General features: G+C 48.2%; 1 protein-coding gene across 1 annotated transcript in view; it reads left to right on the forward strand.

The window, feature by feature from the left end:
* The window catches only part of SDHB (succinate dehydrogenase complex iron sulfur subunit B), a 30,601-nt gene extending 12,772 nt beyond the window's left edge, over window positions 1-17,829 (forward strand). Inside the window, exons 3-8 of the mRNA XM_047082813.1 lie at window positions 8,076-8,161; window positions 10,639-10,775; window positions 11,394-11,510; window positions 12,617-12,718; window positions 13,955-14,077; window positions 17,608-17,829. Coding sequence (XP_046938769.1) covers window positions 8,076-8,161; window positions 10,639-10,775; window positions 11,394-11,510; window positions 12,617-12,718; window positions 13,955-14,077; window positions 17,608-17,685 — 643 coding nt within the window. The 3' untranslated portion in view covers window positions 17,686-17,829. The remainder of the gene's footprint in view (window positions 1-8,075; window positions 8,162-10,638; window positions 10,776-11,393; window positions 11,511-12,616; window positions 12,719-13,954; window positions 14,078-17,607) is intronic.
* Window positions 17,830-18,737: the final 908 nt, after the last annotated feature.

Genomic DNA, 18,737 nt, shown 5'->3' on the forward strand with positions numbered 1-18,737 from the left:
AGGGTCGTGAGTTTAAGCCCCACATTGGGCATGGAGTGTCCTTAAAATAAAAAACTATTTTAAAAGGATTTTTTTTTAAATCGATACTCTATAGAGAAACACAATAAAATCCAGAGTTGCCACGTCATTTATTCACAAAGTCCAGCACATAGTCCAGAATTACTAATCATATGAAGAAACAGTGAAACCTGACCCATCCTCAAATGGAAAGACCAGCAATGGAGGCCACCCAGCCCTGAAGCAGTCCAGGTGTTGGAACTAGATGTGGATTTTAAGGAGTTATCCCTATGCTCGTAGATAAAGGAAAAGATGCTCACGAGCTAGAAAATCTCAGCAGGGAAATAGAAACTTTTAAAAAGAACCAAATGGAAAATGTGGAACTGAAAACAGCAATATCTGAAATAGAAAATTTACTGGATAGCAGATTGAAGACAGCAGGAAGATTCAGTGACCCTGAAAATACATTAACAAGAATCACGTGTTCTTGAGACTAAAAAGATTGGATTGATATCAGAAGGTTTAACATATGTCATTGGAGTCCCAGAAGGAGTGGAGAAAGAGAAAGGGCAAAAAAAAATACTTGAAGAACTAATGACCAAGAATTCCCCAGGCTGGTGAAAGACATAATTGACACATTCAGGAAGCATGAACTTCAGACAAGGTAAATACAAGGAAAACTACACCCAGGAACATCATACTCCAGTTGCTGAAGATCAGAATGAAAGAGGAAATCTTGAAAGCAGGAACGGTAAAACACATTACAGCCTGGGAAACGATACAAATGATTGTTTACTCAATAATTGTAGATGCCAGAGGACCATGAAATGCCATCGCTTAATTACTAAAAGAAAAACACCGTCAGCCAGAATCCTGTACTCCGTAAAATGGTGAGGATGGAATGAAGACATTTTCAGGTAATAAAAAATCCAAGAATTCACAGCCAGGAGACCTGTACTAAGTGCAGTGTGAGAAGTTATCTTGCCTGTTGAGAAGGAAGAAAGGAGAAGGAATGAAAAGCACTAGCTATGGTAAATAGGAAACCATTTTTCCTCTTAATTCCATTAAAGTATACATATGACTGTTAAAAATCTAATACTGTGTTGTGTAACAGACCGCTTACACAGATGTAATGTGTGTGATGACCAGCATAAGGGCTGGGAGTGGGTTGACCTATAAGGTTGGAGGGTTCTTACAGTACATGAAATGGTACAGTATTAACTCGAAATAGGTTGAAAAGTTAAGGACACATTACAATTCTAGAATAACCATTTATTAAAATGCAGAGTGAGATAGCTAAAAGCCAATATATAAATTAAATGGAATTCCAAAACTGCTTACTCCATCTAAAAATACTACTTAAAGCAGGAAAGAAAGAACAGGGGCAAAAATGTTGGGACAAATAGTAAAATGAGAGAGCCAAATCCAACCTCATCAATAATTATGTCATTAAAGGCATTAAACACTCCAATTAAAAGGCAAAGACTGTCAGAATAGATAAAAAGCAAAACCCAATTTCATGGTACTTATAAGAAATACACTTTAAATATTGTTAAAAACAAAACTCAACTAAGTAAAATTTAAAGATCTTACTGGCATGGGGGACCTGGGTGGCTCATTCGGTTAAGCGTCCAACCCTTGATTTTTGGCTCAGGTCATGATCCCAGGGCCCTGAGATCGAGCCCTGAGTCAGGCTCCACGCTGAGCATGGAGCCTGCTTAAGATTCTCCCTCTCAGTCTGCCCCTCCCCTGCTCACACGCTCATGCTGTCTCTTTAAAAAAAAAAAAAAAAAAAAAGGAAAGGGATGTCTGGGTGGCTCAGTCGATTAAGTGCCCAACTCTTAATTTCTTGGTTTCGGCTCAGGTTAAGATCTCAGTTTGTGAGTTTGAGCCCACATCGGGCTCCGTGCTGATGGTGCACAGGCTGCTTGGGATTCTTGCTCCCTGTCTCTTTGCCTCTCCCCTGCTCGCACACATGCTCTCTCTTGAGCGCACACGCTCTCTCTCTCTCTCTCTCTCTCTCAAAATAAATAAACCTTAAAAATTTTTGCATAATTTAAAAATAAATTTTTTTTAACTAAAGACAGATCATCTGAACATTATCAATCATCTTGATCTAATTAATATTTTTGAGACACCACACCAAACAGTTGTAAAATGTTCTTATCAAGTGTGCAGGGAACATTCACTGTGATGCTGGGCCATAAAACAAATCTCAGTAAATTCCAAAAAATTAGGATCTTCTAGAGTGTATTCTCTGACCACAATGGAATTCAAATAGAACACAGTAACAGGGGGCACCTGGATAGCTCGGTTGAGCATCTGACTCTTGATTTTGACTCAGGTCATGATCCCAGTGTCCTGGGATCAAGCCCCATGTTGGGCTCCATGCTGAGTGTGGAGTGTGCTTAAGATTCTCTCTCCTTCTGTCCCTCTCCCCTTCTCATGCGCACACTCTCTCTCTGTCTCTCTCTCTCTCTCTCTCAAATAAAAAGAAAATATGAATAGTTCTATATTCACTATAGATATGAGATGCGTTGTCAAAGACCTTTTCATGAAGAAAACTCCAGGCCCAGGTGGCTTCACTGATGAATCATGAAACATTTAAGAAAACTCCTAATGCCTGTTACATCCTTTCAGAAAATAAACAAGGAATAATCACTTCCCAGTTCATTTTAGGAGGCCATCAAAACCTGATTCCAAAATCTAGTGGAGACGTCTCATTACAAAAAGGAAGGATATAGATTGGTATCTTCCATGAACATAGACACAAAAATTCTCAAGATTTCAGCAGATCAAATCTAACCATCTATAAGAAAAGGATAATGCCTTAATAACCAAGTTTGGGCTTGTCCCAGGGGTGCAGAGTAGTTTTAACATTGGAAAATCATGGGTGCCTGGGTGGCTCAGTTGGTTAAGTATCCAACTCTTGATTTCAGCTCAGGTCATGATCTCACTGTTTGTGAAATGGAGTCCACACCAGCCTTCAGGGTCCGGGCTGGGTGTGGAGCCTGTTTGAGATTCTCTCCTCTCTGCCCCTCCCGGCTCACAGTTCCCACTCCCACCCCCACCTCTCTATCAAAATAAGTAAACATTTAAGAAAATTGGAAAATCAGTCCGTGTCATTCACCATAGTAACAAGATAAAGGAGAAAAACCAGAAGTCTGCACGCTTGAAAAAAGAGGGGGAGATTCCTCGACTAGATAAAGAGCATCTATGGAAAATCGACAGCTCGCTATGAAATAGTTAGTGCTCTGCCCATAAGGAACATAGCAAGGGTGTCCACTCCACTTCTGTTGAGTGTTCTACATGACATTTGAACAAGTGCATTAAGGGCAAGTTAAAAATAAAGGGCATGAAATTTGGAAAGAAGGAAATAAAACTGTCACCAGTCACAAATAACATCATTGCTTACATAGAAAATTTTAGGGAATCTACCAAAAAAAAAAAAAAAGAAAATTCCAGGGAATCTACAAAACTACAAGGACATAAGTAAATTTAGCAAGGTTGCATGGTACAAGGTCATGCAAAAAGGGTTTTTTTGTTTGTTTGTTTTACTAGCATCAGCCATTATAGAATTTTATTGGAGGTTCTAACCAAGGAAATTAGGCAAGAGAAAATAGAGCAAATTGACAAGGAAGAAGGAAACTCTTCATAGATGACATGACCTTGTATATAGAAAATCTTAACAAATCCACACCAAGAAACTATTAGATCTAATAAACTAGTTCAGCGAGGATATAAGATCAGTATATAAAAATCAGTTGTATTTCTATAAACTAGTCGTGAACAGTCCTTAAATAAGAAAATGGTTCCATTTACCATAACATGAAAAAGAATAAAATACTGAGGATCCAACTTTAGCAAAAGAAATGCAAGACTTGTACGCTGAGAACTATAAAACATCGGTGACAAGAAATTAAAAACCTAGGGGCAACTGGCTGGTACAGTCTGTTGAGCATCTGACCCCCTTTTTTTTTTTTTTAAGATGGTATTATACATTCCTTTTTTTTTTTTTTTTTTTTACCCTTATTAGAGAAAGAGAATGCAAGTGGGGGAGGGGCAGAAAGAGCAAGAATCCCAAGCAGGCTCCTCAATGTCAGTGCAGAGCCCATTGCAGGGCTCCAACTCAGGCTGTGAGATCATGACCTGAACTAAAAATCAAGGGTCAGATGCTTAACCGACTGAGCCACCCTGGGTGCCCCAAGTGTCCCAGTGCTTGATTATGGCTCCAGTCATGATCCCCAGGTCAAGGGATCAAGCCCCACATTGGGCAACACACTGAGTGTGGAGCCTGCTTAAGATTCACTCTCTCCCTCTGCCCTGTTCACTCTCAAATGGGGGGGAAGAAAAAAAGGAAAGAAATGAAAGACTTAGATAAATGGAAAGACATCCCAAGCTTAAGGGCTGGAAAACAATTTTTTTAAGTAGTCTACGCCCAACGTGGGGCTCAAACTCACAAGACTGAGTCACACACTCCTCCAACTGAGCCAACCAGGCGCCCCTGGAAAACAATCTTTTTAAGGTGGCGCTGCGCCCCTAAATTGATTTACAGATTCAACACAATTACTGTCAAAAGCCCACCAGTCATTTTTGTAGAAATTGACAAGCAGATCCTAAAATGTATATGGAAATGTAAGGGACACAGAATAGCCAAAAAAAAATCTTGATTTCTATGTGAAAATGTTATTTGCATCATTGTATATAATAGAGAAGGATTTAAGCAAGCTAAGGGTCCTTCCATAGGAAAACAGGTGATTACTGTCCTTTATTGGAGATGTTGAATGAAAAAAGCAAGGTGTTATTATATATATTGCTTTTTTTAGGTGTGAGAAAAATATACCAGACTCTTTAACAGTCCCTAGCTATTATGAAATTTAGCAGGAGAGATCACTTGAAGGGAGGGCTTTGGCTTTTTAACTTGATATTTGAAATTTTTGTAAAAATAAAGAGGATTGCTGCCATTTAAAACATGCCAGGACAAGAATAGACAGATCATTTGAATTTTTTTAAGTTGCAAAATAAACTCTACTTCAGTGAAATTCTGTTACAGAATACCAGAAGGCGGTACCACAAATCAGAAGCAAAAGAAGGTTTAGTCAGTCAGTGATTTGGGGCAATTGATTAGCAGTTTTTGTAATTTGGGGGGGAATAATTTTAAAATGCATAGGGTGCCTGGGTGGCTCGGTTAAGCTCCAACCTCAGCTCAGGTCATGATCTCACAGTTCATAAATTCGAGCCCCTCCCCTGCTCGCGTGCACGCTCTCTCTCTCTCTCTCTCTCAAAAATAAATACACATTTTTTTTTTTTAATGTAAAATCTAGAGGAAAATTCTAGTCTTGAAACGTCAGGAAGGGGTTTAATCTTTTTAGATTTAAAATTGATAGTACTGGGGCCCTGGCTGGCTCAGGCAGAGGAGTGTGTGACTCTTGATCTTGGGATTATGAGTTCAAGCCCCATATTGGGTATAGAGATTATTAAAAAATAAAATTTTATAAATACATACATACATTAAAAATAGTGATAGTATCATAAGGGGAAAGGGTGGTCAACTGTAACATGCAAGCATTTAAATCTGTGTGGTTTAAAAGTTCCATTACCAAAATTAGAAGTCAAATAGCCAATTGCTGGTTATGGGCTGGAGGTGAGGGAGGGGCAGGATTCGCCACTGATAGAATAGATTGGTATAAATTTGGTCTTTTCCAGGGTTTCTGGCTCCTAAAACCCTTGTGATCCAAAGTGATAAGAGCTATAAGGTCATCTTTTGTTATAATAGTTTTGGTTTTGTTCCCAGTTCCTGAAATAGCTCCGGATAAATACTGAAGGTGAAATGGGCTTGTATTTTTTATTCATGACAAGCCCCTTTCAGCCGCCTGAGTTTACTCTAATGAGGTGGTTTCTAGAAGTCTAGATAACCACAGGTTGGGGTGGGGGCTGATTACTAGGGAACCAACCCTGTGTTTAGACTGTTGGAACCCTCTGCCCTACCCCTTGACCTGAGAGGGAAGAGAGGTTAGAGGTCACACCACCGACCGGCAGCGCCATGTAATCAATCATGCCTGTGCACTGAAGCCTCCATGAAAGGACCCGGATTGTGGGGTTCAGAGAGTCTGGGTGCGTGAACTCGTGCAGGTGCAGGGAGAGGGCACGGAAGCTCTGCTCCCCTTCCTGGGTACCTTGCCCTGTGCACCTCTTCCACTTGGCCATTCTACTAATCAGAACCTAGTGAATTACCTGTTTATCTAAGTTCTGTAAGCTGCTCTAGCAACTGTCAAACCCAAGGGAGGGGATCATGAGAATCTCTGATCCGCAGCCAGTCTTCCAGGGGACAGCCTGAGCTTGCAGCGGGCAGCGGGTGTCCGAGGACGGTGGGGGTGGGGGCTGGGACCAAGCCCTTCAACTGTGGGATCGGATGCTGTCACCGGCCAGTGGTGGTGGGGCCAGATTGAGTTACACTGTGGGGACACACGGCTGGGGTTGCAGGATTGCTCGGTTCCGGAAACCACACGCCTGGTGACCAGGAGTGTCAGAAGTGAAGTACTGGGAATGATGAGTTTTGGAGCTTTAAAAAAGATTTTTTCCTTTAAAAACAATTCCTAAGATCTCTTAAACAAAGAGGCAAAGAACAAGGGTGGACCGAGTCTGTAGCATAGTCGACTAGAATGAAGGTGCCGCGCGGGCAGGAGTTTTCATCTGTTCTCTGGTGTATGTCCAGCAGCCAGCATGGAACCTGGCACAGCACACTTCCAATAAGCAGCTGGAGCGTGAAGAAAAATCAATGGCTTTATGACAGATACTCAACCACTGAAATACTCAAAGATCTCAGATTAAAACAATAATACTTCTCCATTCTCAAAATAGCAGAGGTTTTTAAAGGGTAGTTCCCAGTGTTAACAAAGATAGGGTGAAAAGGGTACTTGCATATTGCTGATAGAAATACAGATAATGCAGCCCTGTTAACTAATCTTGTGGTGGTGATCATTTCACCATCTGTACATAGGGGCTTTTTTTTTTTTTTAAGTTTATTTATTTTGAGGGGGGGCAGGTAGAGAGAATCTCGAGCAGGCTCTGCGCTGTCGGCACAGAGCCCGACGCAGGGCTCAAACTCACAAACCATGAGATCATGACCCGAGCTGAAATCAAGAGTCCGACGCTTAACTGCCTGAGCCACCCGCACGCCCCAGTATATACGTATATTAAATTATGTGCTACGCTATCATGCTGTGCACCTTAAATTTGCATGTCATATGGCAATTATATCTCAATAAGGTAGAAAAAAAAGAAATCTGGATAATGCTAAAGGATATTGGGGCGGGGGCATATTTTTAAAAATCCCATGCATAGAGCAGGACTGGGAAGCATGGGCGTGACAACCAGGAAATAGGTTTGTTGAGCACGTGACTGTGCCAGATACTATGAAAGTCGCATGCTTTTATTTCATCTTTGTAATAATCCTGCGATTTAAGTTTTGGTTCCATTTGACAGATAGGGAAACAGGCTCAGGGAGAGTGAACCGTTCATACAACTGCAGCCTCTGCACGACGATGGTCACAGTTACACTGAGCGAATGTGGCAGGCGCTCTGTTTGACTGTCCTGTGTGTTAATTCACCTGCAGCGGTCCCGTGAGATGTAGGGGCTGCCTCTGCTTCGTAGGTGGGAAGCTGATGAAGCGGTTTGCCAAGAACCTAGCGAGTGGCCAAGCCAGGGTTCTGACCAGGTTCTCAGACGCCAGGCCTGCGCCCCAAGTTCCAAGCCCTGTGCTACTGCCCTTCCTCTCACCCCACTGCCCCCTCACGCATGGGCACTCGCAGTGCTCTGGAGTAAGGGGGCTCTCTCTCTGCTCCTTCAGCTTTCCTTTCCCTAGAAATGTATACGCAGCGTGACTCTGCAGGACTTACAATGTGTAAGAATACACAAAAATAGAACGATGGAAAAATTCCTGAGTGTGACCTCAGAAAGCCAAAAGGGTAAGAGCAGCTAACATACACAGACGTGTCAGATCATACTATAATAATGAAGTGTAGGTACATTGGACTTCGCATCAGTACGACTGGGGTGTCTTGTTGTTTTTGGTCAGATGTGGTCCTATGGTGTTGGATGCTTTAATCAAGATTAAGAATGAAATCGATTCGACTTTGACTTTCCGACGATCATGCAGAGAAGGTAAGCATCTCCTTCCTTATTAGGCTTTAGACCCTTATGCTTGGCGCCCGGGCCGGCCACGACTGAGACAGCTACCCGAACAGCTGGCCATCTGCCGGGTGACCTTGCTGTGCGTCGCACTTCCTTTTCTTGGGTAAATGTGTCAAAAATTCGAACTGTAGTACAAGCTCTGGTTTCTGAATTTTCTTCCCGTCAGGAGCTTTATGTCACGTGGTCACTGCATCCGGCGGTCCCCGTGAGCTGTCACACCCTCAGGGACCAGCTTGGGTCTGCTAGCCGGCCACTTCCGCACCCCTGCCAAGCTGCTTGGCCGGGGGGCAGGGGGGTACGGGTGTGCCCCCACTCCCAGCTCCCAGCATTACGCGTGCTCAGAGCAGCTGCTCAGTAGGAACATTCTGGGTGGGAACAGAGTTTCCCACAGTGTGCAGCCGGTGTCGCAGGAGCTGATTTCCAGCAGTATTCAGACCCGCGTGTTTTACTTTAATAGCCATGTGTTTATGTGATACGTTAGAAAAATATAATTACTGATGACAGTGTAACAGTGGTAAAGTTTTTTAATATAAATCTAAGTAAACATGAGTTGATTTTAAGAAAACCCCTAAATAATCTTCTAGTGGTACATTTTGAGTACCAATCACAAAAGTCACAGAGGGATGCTACGAGGGCTGACTGGTCCCGATGGCCGTGGAGCACGGTCTGTGTGCCCGGCTCTGTTCTGTTCCCTTTACGCGGAATAGACCAGCCCTGTTAGTGTTTACGCTGAGGTCCGGGGAGGTTAAGGGACTTCCAGAAAAACACACAGATAGTTGGGGAGCCAGGAGTCCGCCAGATTTGTCAGATTCCAGAACTGCACTCAGGCGGTACACTCTGCTGGCCAGGCTTGGAAAACCTGACAAAACGAAACAGAGGGTGGTGTGGGCCAAAACAAATGATTGAATCTTCTTCCCAAAATAACCTTTCCTAAAAGGAAAAGTCACTATAGATGTTGGCCCATCACTTTTTAATCTTCGTTCTGCTGTACATTTCAGGTCATTCAGTCCTGCTTCTAAGACATCTGCTTTGATTCATCTAATCTTACAGGATGGGATTTAGTGTACCAAATGCTGACAGATATTACCATAGTTTGGCTGAGTCCTGCTGTTCAGGGAACATTCTGCTGTAATTAAACACCAACCTTCCCCATGTAAGTCCTGGCAACACAGGAAATATAGATGCTTTTCAGTAACCTTTCCCCGTAAGACTTTTTCAGAGCCAAGAATATAAGCTGTGGCCCATCTGGACTAAAAACTACGAAGCAGAATGATATTAATTACCACTCCTTTCTCTTCCCTTGTTGGTAAGAGAATTTCTAGGGGAGCCTTTTTCAGAGAAGAAGAAAATTTGTTTATTTTTGAGAGAGAGCATAAGTGGCTCCAGGCTCTGAGCTGTCAGCACAGAACCCAACGCGGGGCTTGAACTCACAAGCTGTGAGATCATGACCTGAGCCGAAAGTTGGATACCTAACCGTCTGAGCCACCCAGGCACCCCAGATTTATTTTTTAAATTGCATGCCATCGCTTACAAAAGCATATTTCTCTGCTGGGATGCCAGGCTTACATAAATATATTGACGACATTCAGTCCCCTGGGGAACTATAGGAGTATTTGCTTAAGACACGCTTATTAAGATTCACAGAAGGGAGTGGTCTCACTAAAGTGATAACCCAGTGCGTGTCTCACAAGTAATCACATTTCTCTGGCCTGATCTTCAAAAGACAGCTTCAGAGAAGTGGATCCATATTGCATAGTCATCTTTAAACTCTGAAATACCCAGGAAATTTCCATACACGGGACGTGAGTCCAGGCAAAGAGAAGTCTCATTTTCAGGGTCCTGCGTCAGCACCTTATTTTTGCCGTGCTTTGGTTTCAGTTAGTTCATTCTTCTCCTTGGAAGGTCAGTGCTCAGCCAGTTTACGTGGGTTTCATATCCCCAGAGCCGCTATGCTGCTAGTTTTGGTGAAAACAGAGTAAGAGTTCTACGTGGGTGATCCACACCCAGGCCTAAACCGGAAGATGATATTTTGCTTTTGGTTTCTGTCTGTTAGAGTTTGAGTTCAAATAACAGGGACTTTTAAAAAAAAACTGTTTTTCCCCCCCCGAAAATACATGAATCATGGAGCTGGGACTGATGTGGGCACTCTGCGATGCCACCAGTGCCCCAGGCCCCTTCTGTCTTCCAGCGCCATCTGTGGCGTGTCGATTCCAGCCTCAAGGTTGCCTCGTGGTCCCAAAATGGCTTTCGGAACTGCGGCCGTTAGATCTGCGTTCCAGGCAGAAAGATGGAGTCTCGAGAGGGAAAACAGCATCACCTTCTGCCCCGGGTGGATTCTGTGTCAGTGCTGCCCCTGATGGTAGAGGAACAACATTCCAGAAAAGAGAGTTTGAAGCTGGACTGCCTGAGCCGGGGGGAGGAGGTGTTAAATGCATTCTCTCTATCAGGCATCTGTGGCTCTTGCGCGATGAACATCAACGGAGGCAACACTCTGGCTTGCACCCGCAGGATTGACACCAACCTCAGCAAAGTCTCCAAAATCTACCCTCTGCCACATATGTATGTGATAAAGGATCTTGTTCCCGTGAGTTTCTGCCTCCCTCCCATCCCCCCTTCTGTCTCCTATCCCCCCCCATCCCTCCCCCTTTTTTATCTTCAGGGGAGAGGGGAAGAGGTGTGTGTGAGAGAGAGAGAAAGATACGTTATCAGTTCTTTAGGGCAGGCTTTTTCCCTGAGTTAAGGAATTTGAATGGTGGAAGATAAACACACCTGGAAGATTCTCCAGCAGCTCATTTGGTGAGGATTGTTTGGGAATAACTGGGCACAAGATTGTAGAGTTGGAACAGTCCCAGAATCAAGAATTTGGCCATAACTACAAAGAATTCATGTGGAAAATCCCAGTGGGGAAGGCAACACTGGTTACGCGTTGGACTTTAATTTCTGCCTCCCTGTGTTTGACCACCTTCACTGGAGGGGCTATGGGATTGGAAGGCTTCCTGAGTGGGTGAAGGAGAGATTTCCGAGCCACGATTAATGCTGACCATTTCTCCTTCTGTAGTCTTTGCACAGATCCACGCCAAAGTGAGTCAGACTTCTGTAGGATCGGGGGGAAGTAGGGATTGTCCACGAAATGGGGTGAATAAGAAAGTTAAGGAGTGGTGGTGAAATCTGACCCTTTTTTCCTTCTGCCTCTTAACCTCAGGACTTGAGCAACTTCTATGCTCAGTACAAATCCATTGAGCCTTATTTGAAGAAGAAGGATGAATCCCAGGAAGGCAAGCAGCAGTACCTGCAGTCCATAGAAGATCGTGAGAAACTGGTCATTAGTCCCCATTTATTGTCTTGCTTTGAGGAATCTTGTTGCCAAGATGCTTGCCAGGAAGTGTGGCTTGGGAGGATGGGGTGGGGAGTGGCAGCATGGGATCGTGCAGACCCTTTATTTAGTGTGTTCTGGATGGAAACTGCAAGAGCATCTGTCCAAGGGCTGGACTGCCATCCTCTCGGGACCACGTGGGCAGTGTGAACCCACAAGGGCCCACAGTGGACCAGGGGTCTGGAGCAGGCCCACACTGCCTAGAAGGGCACGTCATTACCGTGTTGCAGGATGTTTGTCTTTTTCAAAAGAAACCTGTGTGCAGATTACCAGGTTTTTCCAAGCTGACACCCCCATCAGAGGCTCTTTGACACTCGGGGGCAAATCAGACACGTCCTGGCCGTTGGTGGTCCTGCTTCCACCACCTGTTTTGCAGACAGGAGCAAAGGAGGTCATGGCAAAACTGGGACTAGAACCTTGCTGTTCTTTGCTGACACCGAGAGTCCAGGGATTGCTGGGCAGGGTGGGGGACAGCCCTGTCACTCTGAGTTCCAGTATCCAGGCTGTGAAGTGTTTTTGTTTTGTTTTGTTTTTAATGTTTATTTATTTATTTTTGAGAGAGAAAGCACGAGCTGGGGAGGGACATGGAGGGAGAGAGGGAGGGAGACAGAATCCCAAGCAGGCTCAGAGCTGGTCAGCACAGAGCCCGACGCGGGGCTCGAACTCATGAACCTTGAGATCATGACCTGAGCCGAAGTCGGACATTTAACCAACTGAGCCACCCAGGTTTCCCTGGTTGCTTTTCTTTGTTTTGCTTTTTTGGGGGGTTTGTTTGCTTTTAGGTAACAGAGGTGGTGTATTAAAGGATAAGTACATTGTACTTGGCCTTCAGAACTCTGGGTTCTAATCCAGCAAATGTTTACATTTTGGTTCCAAGATCTCTTTTTACAAATCTGACACATCCGTACAAGCCACCCCTAGGATTTTGCCAAGAAAACTCACACGCAAATAGTCGCTTTGTTCACGTGCCGACCGCCGACATCACATTCAGTCGGCTAGAAACCCGAGTCTCTTCGGCCTTGGGCCCCTGACCGCCCTTTCCCTCCGCACAGGATGGGCTGTATGAGTGTATTCTCTGTGCCTGCTGCAGCACCAGCTGCCCCAGCTACTGGTGGAACGGAGACAAATACCTGGGACCTGCAGTCCTTATGCAGGTAAGGTGCTCCTTCGTTGCTCTAAGAGAAGTTAAAACTGAGGCATCCAGAAGTCCAAGAGGACGGTGGCTCGTTGGCAACCAGGATGCCAACGGGCGTCCGTCACAGGCAGGGCAATGGGGTGCCTGGACTTCGCGTGGTTTCAGTACATCTTCTGCAGGATACCTCGTTTCTGTGTGGTGAGGGTCACCCTGAGGCAACGCACGCCCTGCAGATGTTAAAACGCATTCCCTGTGCAGCTGTCTCTTGCTTCCCCACGTGCCCACTTTCCCCAGACCGCATCTGTCAGGCAGCCCCCCATCTCCCTCCCCGGGGAGTTTGGACGTGCAGGCCGGAGAGAGAAATTTGACTGAGGGGCAGCCTCCCAGCTGTAAGTTTGGAACTTGTTTCCAGGCTGATGAAAACCTGGAGTCCTGGCTTTAGGGGTTGCTTGGAGAGGAGGCAGCACGGCCTTGCTGGGCACATCGCTGCATGTGTACTCACTGCAGGGAAACTGCCTTTGTTCCTTCCCATAAAGCTGTGCTTTTTAAGTTTCTGGCCAGTGCTTTTCTCAGATTCTCGAGCAGCTCAAAAACACCAGTTCTCATTTCTGATCTTCCCACGAAAAGGGAAGCTCCGTGCGGTGTGACCGCTTAGCAGCATTGATTCCCATCCACATAAAAGATCGAACGACGAGGCCCGTTCGTTCACCATTGGCACCCGCACCATCGCTGTGAGGTGCTGGGGAACGGAGCCCCCTCCGCCTCCCTGCGCCAGCAGCCCGTGCTCGGGCGGTTGACCGCCTTCAGCCGGCCCATGCCAGGCTCCCAGATGGGCTGACCAATCACGGGAGTCTGTCGGTGGAACAAATATTAAATATCCTCTCTGGACAGAGATCTTAAGTCATCAGTCTACGGGAGACGGTGGGTAGGTGCTGTGAAGGCGGTTCCCTGACTCAGAAGCTGGCCATCCAGGAAGCCAATGAGCGCCTTGAAGTGATGAGGGGGCGGTGCCTGCTCGCATGTAATTAAGCACCAGGGTACCAGGTGCAGTGTGGCTCAGAAGTTGGGGGGTTGTTAATCAAGGGGGTTACCGAGGAGTGGGTGGGGGGGCCTTGCCTTGAAAGATGGCAGGACTTAAGGAGCAGAGACGAGGCCCCTAAACTGGGAGACTCCCTCCCTTCTGCACCCCTGCCTGGGGCTTTGAGCTGTGACGGGTTAAGCTGCCAGCTCAGCGCCTCGGCCCCCGGTTCCCCAGGCCTATCGCTGGATGATCGACTCCAGAGACGACTTCACGGAGGAGCGCCTGGCCAAGCTGCAGGACCCGTTCTCCCTGTACCGCTGCCACACCATCATGAACTGCACGAGGACCTGCCCCAAGGTACGAGGCGCCGGCGGCCCTCCGCCCTGCCCTGCCTCCGGGCCGACGTGTCCGAAGCGTCCGAAGCGGCGTGTGCGGTTCCCTCTGTGTCCCTGTGCCTCCGTCTCGCAGCGTCGCACAGACAGTCTGCTGTGCTCTCGCAGCCAGCCCGTTCGTTCTCATAAAGCTTTTCTCGGTCTCAGCTCTTTTCTCGGTCTCAGCTCGAGCTCACCTAGCCTTCCCTCCCCTTCCTGCTCGTCCTCCTGCTTCCTGGACTCGCCCTGATTTCAGCTTTGGCCATCCGCCTGTCTTCTCTGCGTTTCCGTGCCACGTCCGAGGCGCATGGCCCGCTGTGGGCTGCTGCCCTTCGGTCCAGGCGGTGGGCAGGGAGCAGCCCGGGCCACGCGGCTCAAAGCGTGGCTGCCCCTCGAGCAGAGACTGTAGACAGTGGGGTGAGTGGGTGAGCAGGCAGCAAGATGGAAACTGGGGTAACCAGCCGGCAGCTTTCAAGAAAGGGTGGGGGGAGGCAGCCGAGCTTAAACAGGACATCCAGGTGAGTAATTCCCTTCTTTTTTTGCCTGACACCCGTGTTTCCAGGTGCCCATCTCTGCCACGGCGCTTCTCGTGGTCCATCAGCAGTGGGGCCTGGTAGGGGCCCCCAGACGGGGGCGAGGCTCTGCCCCCGGGACCTCTAATTTGTGGGGCAAGTTAGACCACTGACGTGCTCAGAACAGCTCCTGGCACAGTGAGCGCTCAGGAAATGGGCCCGCAGACGGGTGCCCGGCCTGTTCCAGACTCAGAGACAGCAGCTCCGGGGGGCACTTGGCTTCTGGGTGCATTCCCTGGCGGGCGTCTTTGCATGACACCTGGGAGCAGACAAGAACGGAGGCTGTCTGGGACCCCTGGGAGGACACACAGGCCCAGATTGTTTGAACTGGAAGGGACCCTTTTACAGACGGGGAAGCCGAGCCCGGGCAGGAGTAGGGAGGGCAGCGACTTGCCAACGTCACTGTCGGGGCAGGGCAAGGCCAGAAAAGCAGGCCCCCTGCCTCCCAGACTAGTCTCTTCCTGCTGCCCCAGATCAGGTGGGCTCGTGTGTGCTGACCCACTAGTCCTGTGGTAAGCGGAGGCGGGCAGGGGCGCCGTGGACGCTCATCCCTCACCCCATCACCCCCTCCACCTCCCCAACGCAGTCTATGATCCCCGCCTCTCGTGTGCCTTTCCAGAGATTGCACGCTGTACCAAATGCATACAGGGCCTGTTCAGTCCCAGTCACTGCCTTTACCCCTTAATTTATTTTCGAGATCATTCCATAGCAGCCTTGGAAGAGTGTTCTCTCTCCTTTTCTTTCCTTCTGAAGATCTCTTTTTTTCTTTCTCTTTTTCTCTTTTCTTTCTTTCCACACATTTCCCACCCTCCCCCACCGCCACCCCCCCACACTATGGAAGTGCTTTATCGGCAGTAGGGTCGAACATACAAAAGGTTCTCAGCGGATGGGACCAGGCAGTCACGAGGATAGATGACACCATGAGTGAGGAGAGGGAGATGGCTTAAAAGAAATCCCATCATCTGGAGCGTCCGGATCACAGCACTCCACAGCAGCCCGTGGGTCTCCTCCGACCATCCTGTTCCAGGGCTTCCCAGGACAGCCTCCTTGGCCTCGGGAGGCGTCATAGTTACTCGGCCCCACCAGAGTGGGGACTGCAGGGCGGACAGCACCGGCTCCATAGCCCAAGATCGGGGGCATCAGGCCCCGCGGAGTCCAGTATGGAGAGGGGAGTGCCGGGGTCAGGCCAGGGCGGAGCATCTGGGCAGGGCCAGCTGGCCGGATGGGCTTGATCTCAGGCAGAGCTGGGTGCTTGGCATCAGTGAGAAAGTTGTTAAAAGGTGCCACCTCCTGGAAAGAGGATCTCTTTTGCATTGTTGGTGGGAACGCAAGCTGGTGCAGCCACTCTGGAAAACAGCATGGAGGTTCCTCAAAAAACTAAAAATAGAACTACCCTACGACCCAGCAATGGCACTACTAGGCATTGATCCACGGGATACAGGTGTGCTGTTTCGAAGGGACACATGCACCCCCCATGTTTATAGCAGCACTATCAACGATAGCCAAAGCATGGAAGGACCCCAAATGTCCATCGATGGATGAATGGATAAAGAAAATGTGGTGTATATATATACAATGGAGTATTACTCGGCAATCAAAAAGAATGGAATCTTGCCATTTGCAACTACGTGGATGGAACTGGAGGCTATTATGTTAAGTGAAATTAGTCAGAGAAAGACAAAAATCATATGACTTCACTCACATGAGGACTTTAAGAGACAAAACAGATAAACATAAGGAAAGGGAAACAAAAATAAAAAACAGGAAGGGGGACAAAACATAAGAGACTCTTAAATATGGAGAACAAACAGGGTTACTGGAGGGCTTATAGGAGGGGGGGATGGGCTAAATGGGGAAGGGGCACTAAGGAAGCTACTCCTGAAATCATTGTTGCACTATGTGCTAACTAATTTGGATGTAAATTTTAAAAAGTAAAAAATAAAATTAAAAAAATAAATTAAAAAAAAAAAAGCGACACCTCCTGGGAGCCTGGGTTAAGCATCCACCAGACTCAGGTCACAATCTCATGGCTCGTGAGTTCGAGCCCCATGTCACAGAGTCTGCTTGGGATTCTCTCCCCCTCTCTACTCATCTCTCCCCCTCTCTCTGTCCCTCACCCTCCCTCTCCTTCCCCCTTCCTCCCTCTCTCCCTTTCTCTCTGCTTCTCTCCCCCCTCAAAATACATAAGTAAACTTTTTAAAAAGTGCCACCTCCTTCTTCACTCCCTCAGTTTCCTCTGCACGCTTGTTGGAGCTGCGTGTGCGTACGGATTCAGGCCCCTGAGAGGGCAGCGCCACTCCCCCCCCCCCCCCGCCCCGCCCCGCCCAGGGTGTTAGAGGTGGCAAACTTCCACTTCCTGCTCAGGGCCCGTGCGACCCACACTGTCATTTCAAGGGTAGAGTTGTGCTTCTAGAAAGACGGGGCTCTCTTCTCACCTCGGCTGCGTCCTTGTGTCCCTGCTGAGGCGGCCGGCGCTCACTGGGCTCGTCATGGTGCCTCCTGCGGGATCAGGGTTACTGGCCAGTCAGGCTGCCACGGGAGCTTGGGAAGGGTCCCCAGGGAGGGCCCTTCCTTCCCGGCACCCGTGAGGGCTCTTGTGTGTCCACGGGAACGTGTAAGAGACCGAGCGCTGCCGGCTGGTTGGGGCACCGGCCGTGGCCGTGGAAGAGCTGCCCTCTCCTGGACGTGCGTGCGTCTCAAGCACACGGCCCCCGTGGGTCTGCGCAGGGGGGCGGGAGGGGTCACCGGAGCCGTCCGGCCGCTGTGAGGTGTCTGCAGGTGGACACCGGAGAGCCCTGAGCCCCAGCCCCTGGCTTTGAAAGGATGAGATTCACATCGCCTTGCTTTGACCCCAGCCCCGCTTGAGGGGGTTTCGCCCCAGGCCCTGGGTTCTTCATTCAGTCTCACGTACCCTTTGGTACTGATTCTCTTTTCTTCTCTCAAGGGGCTGAATCCAGGCAAAGCTATTGCTGAAATCAAGAAAATGATGGCCACCTATAAGGGGAAGAAAGCGTCAGTGTAACTGTTCCCACGCTAACCGCGACTTAACCGGCCCAGCTGGACATACTCTATATCCAATTTGAGGTCTTGATTTTCCATGAATACAGCGTGTATAATAAAGATTCTAAGAAATAAATAAATGTTATTCTACTTTATTAACAAAAAAGCACGCCTGTTCCTTTTACTTGCTGAAGAGGGATGCGGGTGCCAGAAGGAAGGGCCCTTATCCTGGAAGAGGGCCCGACCCTGGAACTGAGCCCCTGGGGGTAGGGCAGGGTCCCGGTGGACAGGCCTGCTGGGCCTGGGACTTGTTCCCTTTGCCCTTCCCCCGTGGGACGCCCTCGGGCAGCTTCCTCCTCCTCCTCCTCCTCCTCCTGGCCTCTTGGTCTGCCCATGTGGGGGGCGGGGGGGTTGTGACCCTGCCCACCTCACCCCTGCTGCCTGCAGGAGGGAATGTGCCCGTTCACTGATGGGAGCTCTTGTCCTACAGCCTCCCGGGTCCTGCAGCTTTCAGTATCAGAATTACTTCCAGCCGCGTCTTGCTAAGTCAGTTAGACGCCTCCAGCACAGAGCAATGACCGGGATCAGCTGTGACCTTGAGTTCCACGGCTGACCTCAGGAGACCTCTCCAGGCAAGCACGAATTCCCAACACTGCCACCTTGGCTGTAACGCTCTACCACGAAGGCAGCAACACTCACTGAAAAGACAGACGGTGCCAAAAGTGCGGCAGGCCGGAAACGGAAAGCCCCGCAAACACCCCGAGTCCCGCACCGCCTCCCCCACTGACAGCTGAGGCACTTCCTTCCAGACCTTTCTGCCATGACAAATGGGCATACAGAAAGCTTTCCCTTCAAAAATAGAGTGCAGGGGCCCCTGGGTGGCTCAGTCAGTTAAGCGTCAGACTTCAGCTCAGGTCATGATCTCACAGTTCGTGGGTTCGAGCCCCGCGTCGGGCTCTGTGCTGACAGCTCAGAGCCTGGAACCTGCTTCGGATTTGTGTCTCTCTCTCTGTTCCTCCCCCACTCGCACTCTGTCTCTCTCAAAAATAAAGATTAAAAGAAATTTTAAAAAGT

Source organism: Lynx rufus, unplaced genomic scaffold (genome assembly GCF_022079265.1).
Source record: "Lynx rufus isolate CCGP_SWC_20201006 ecotype Redwood Valley unplaced genomic scaffold, mLynRuf1.p SCAF_2, whole genome shotgun sequence".
Classification (NCBI taxonomy): domain Eukaryota; kingdom Metazoa; phylum Chordata; class Mammalia; order Carnivora; family Felidae; genus Lynx; species Lynx rufus.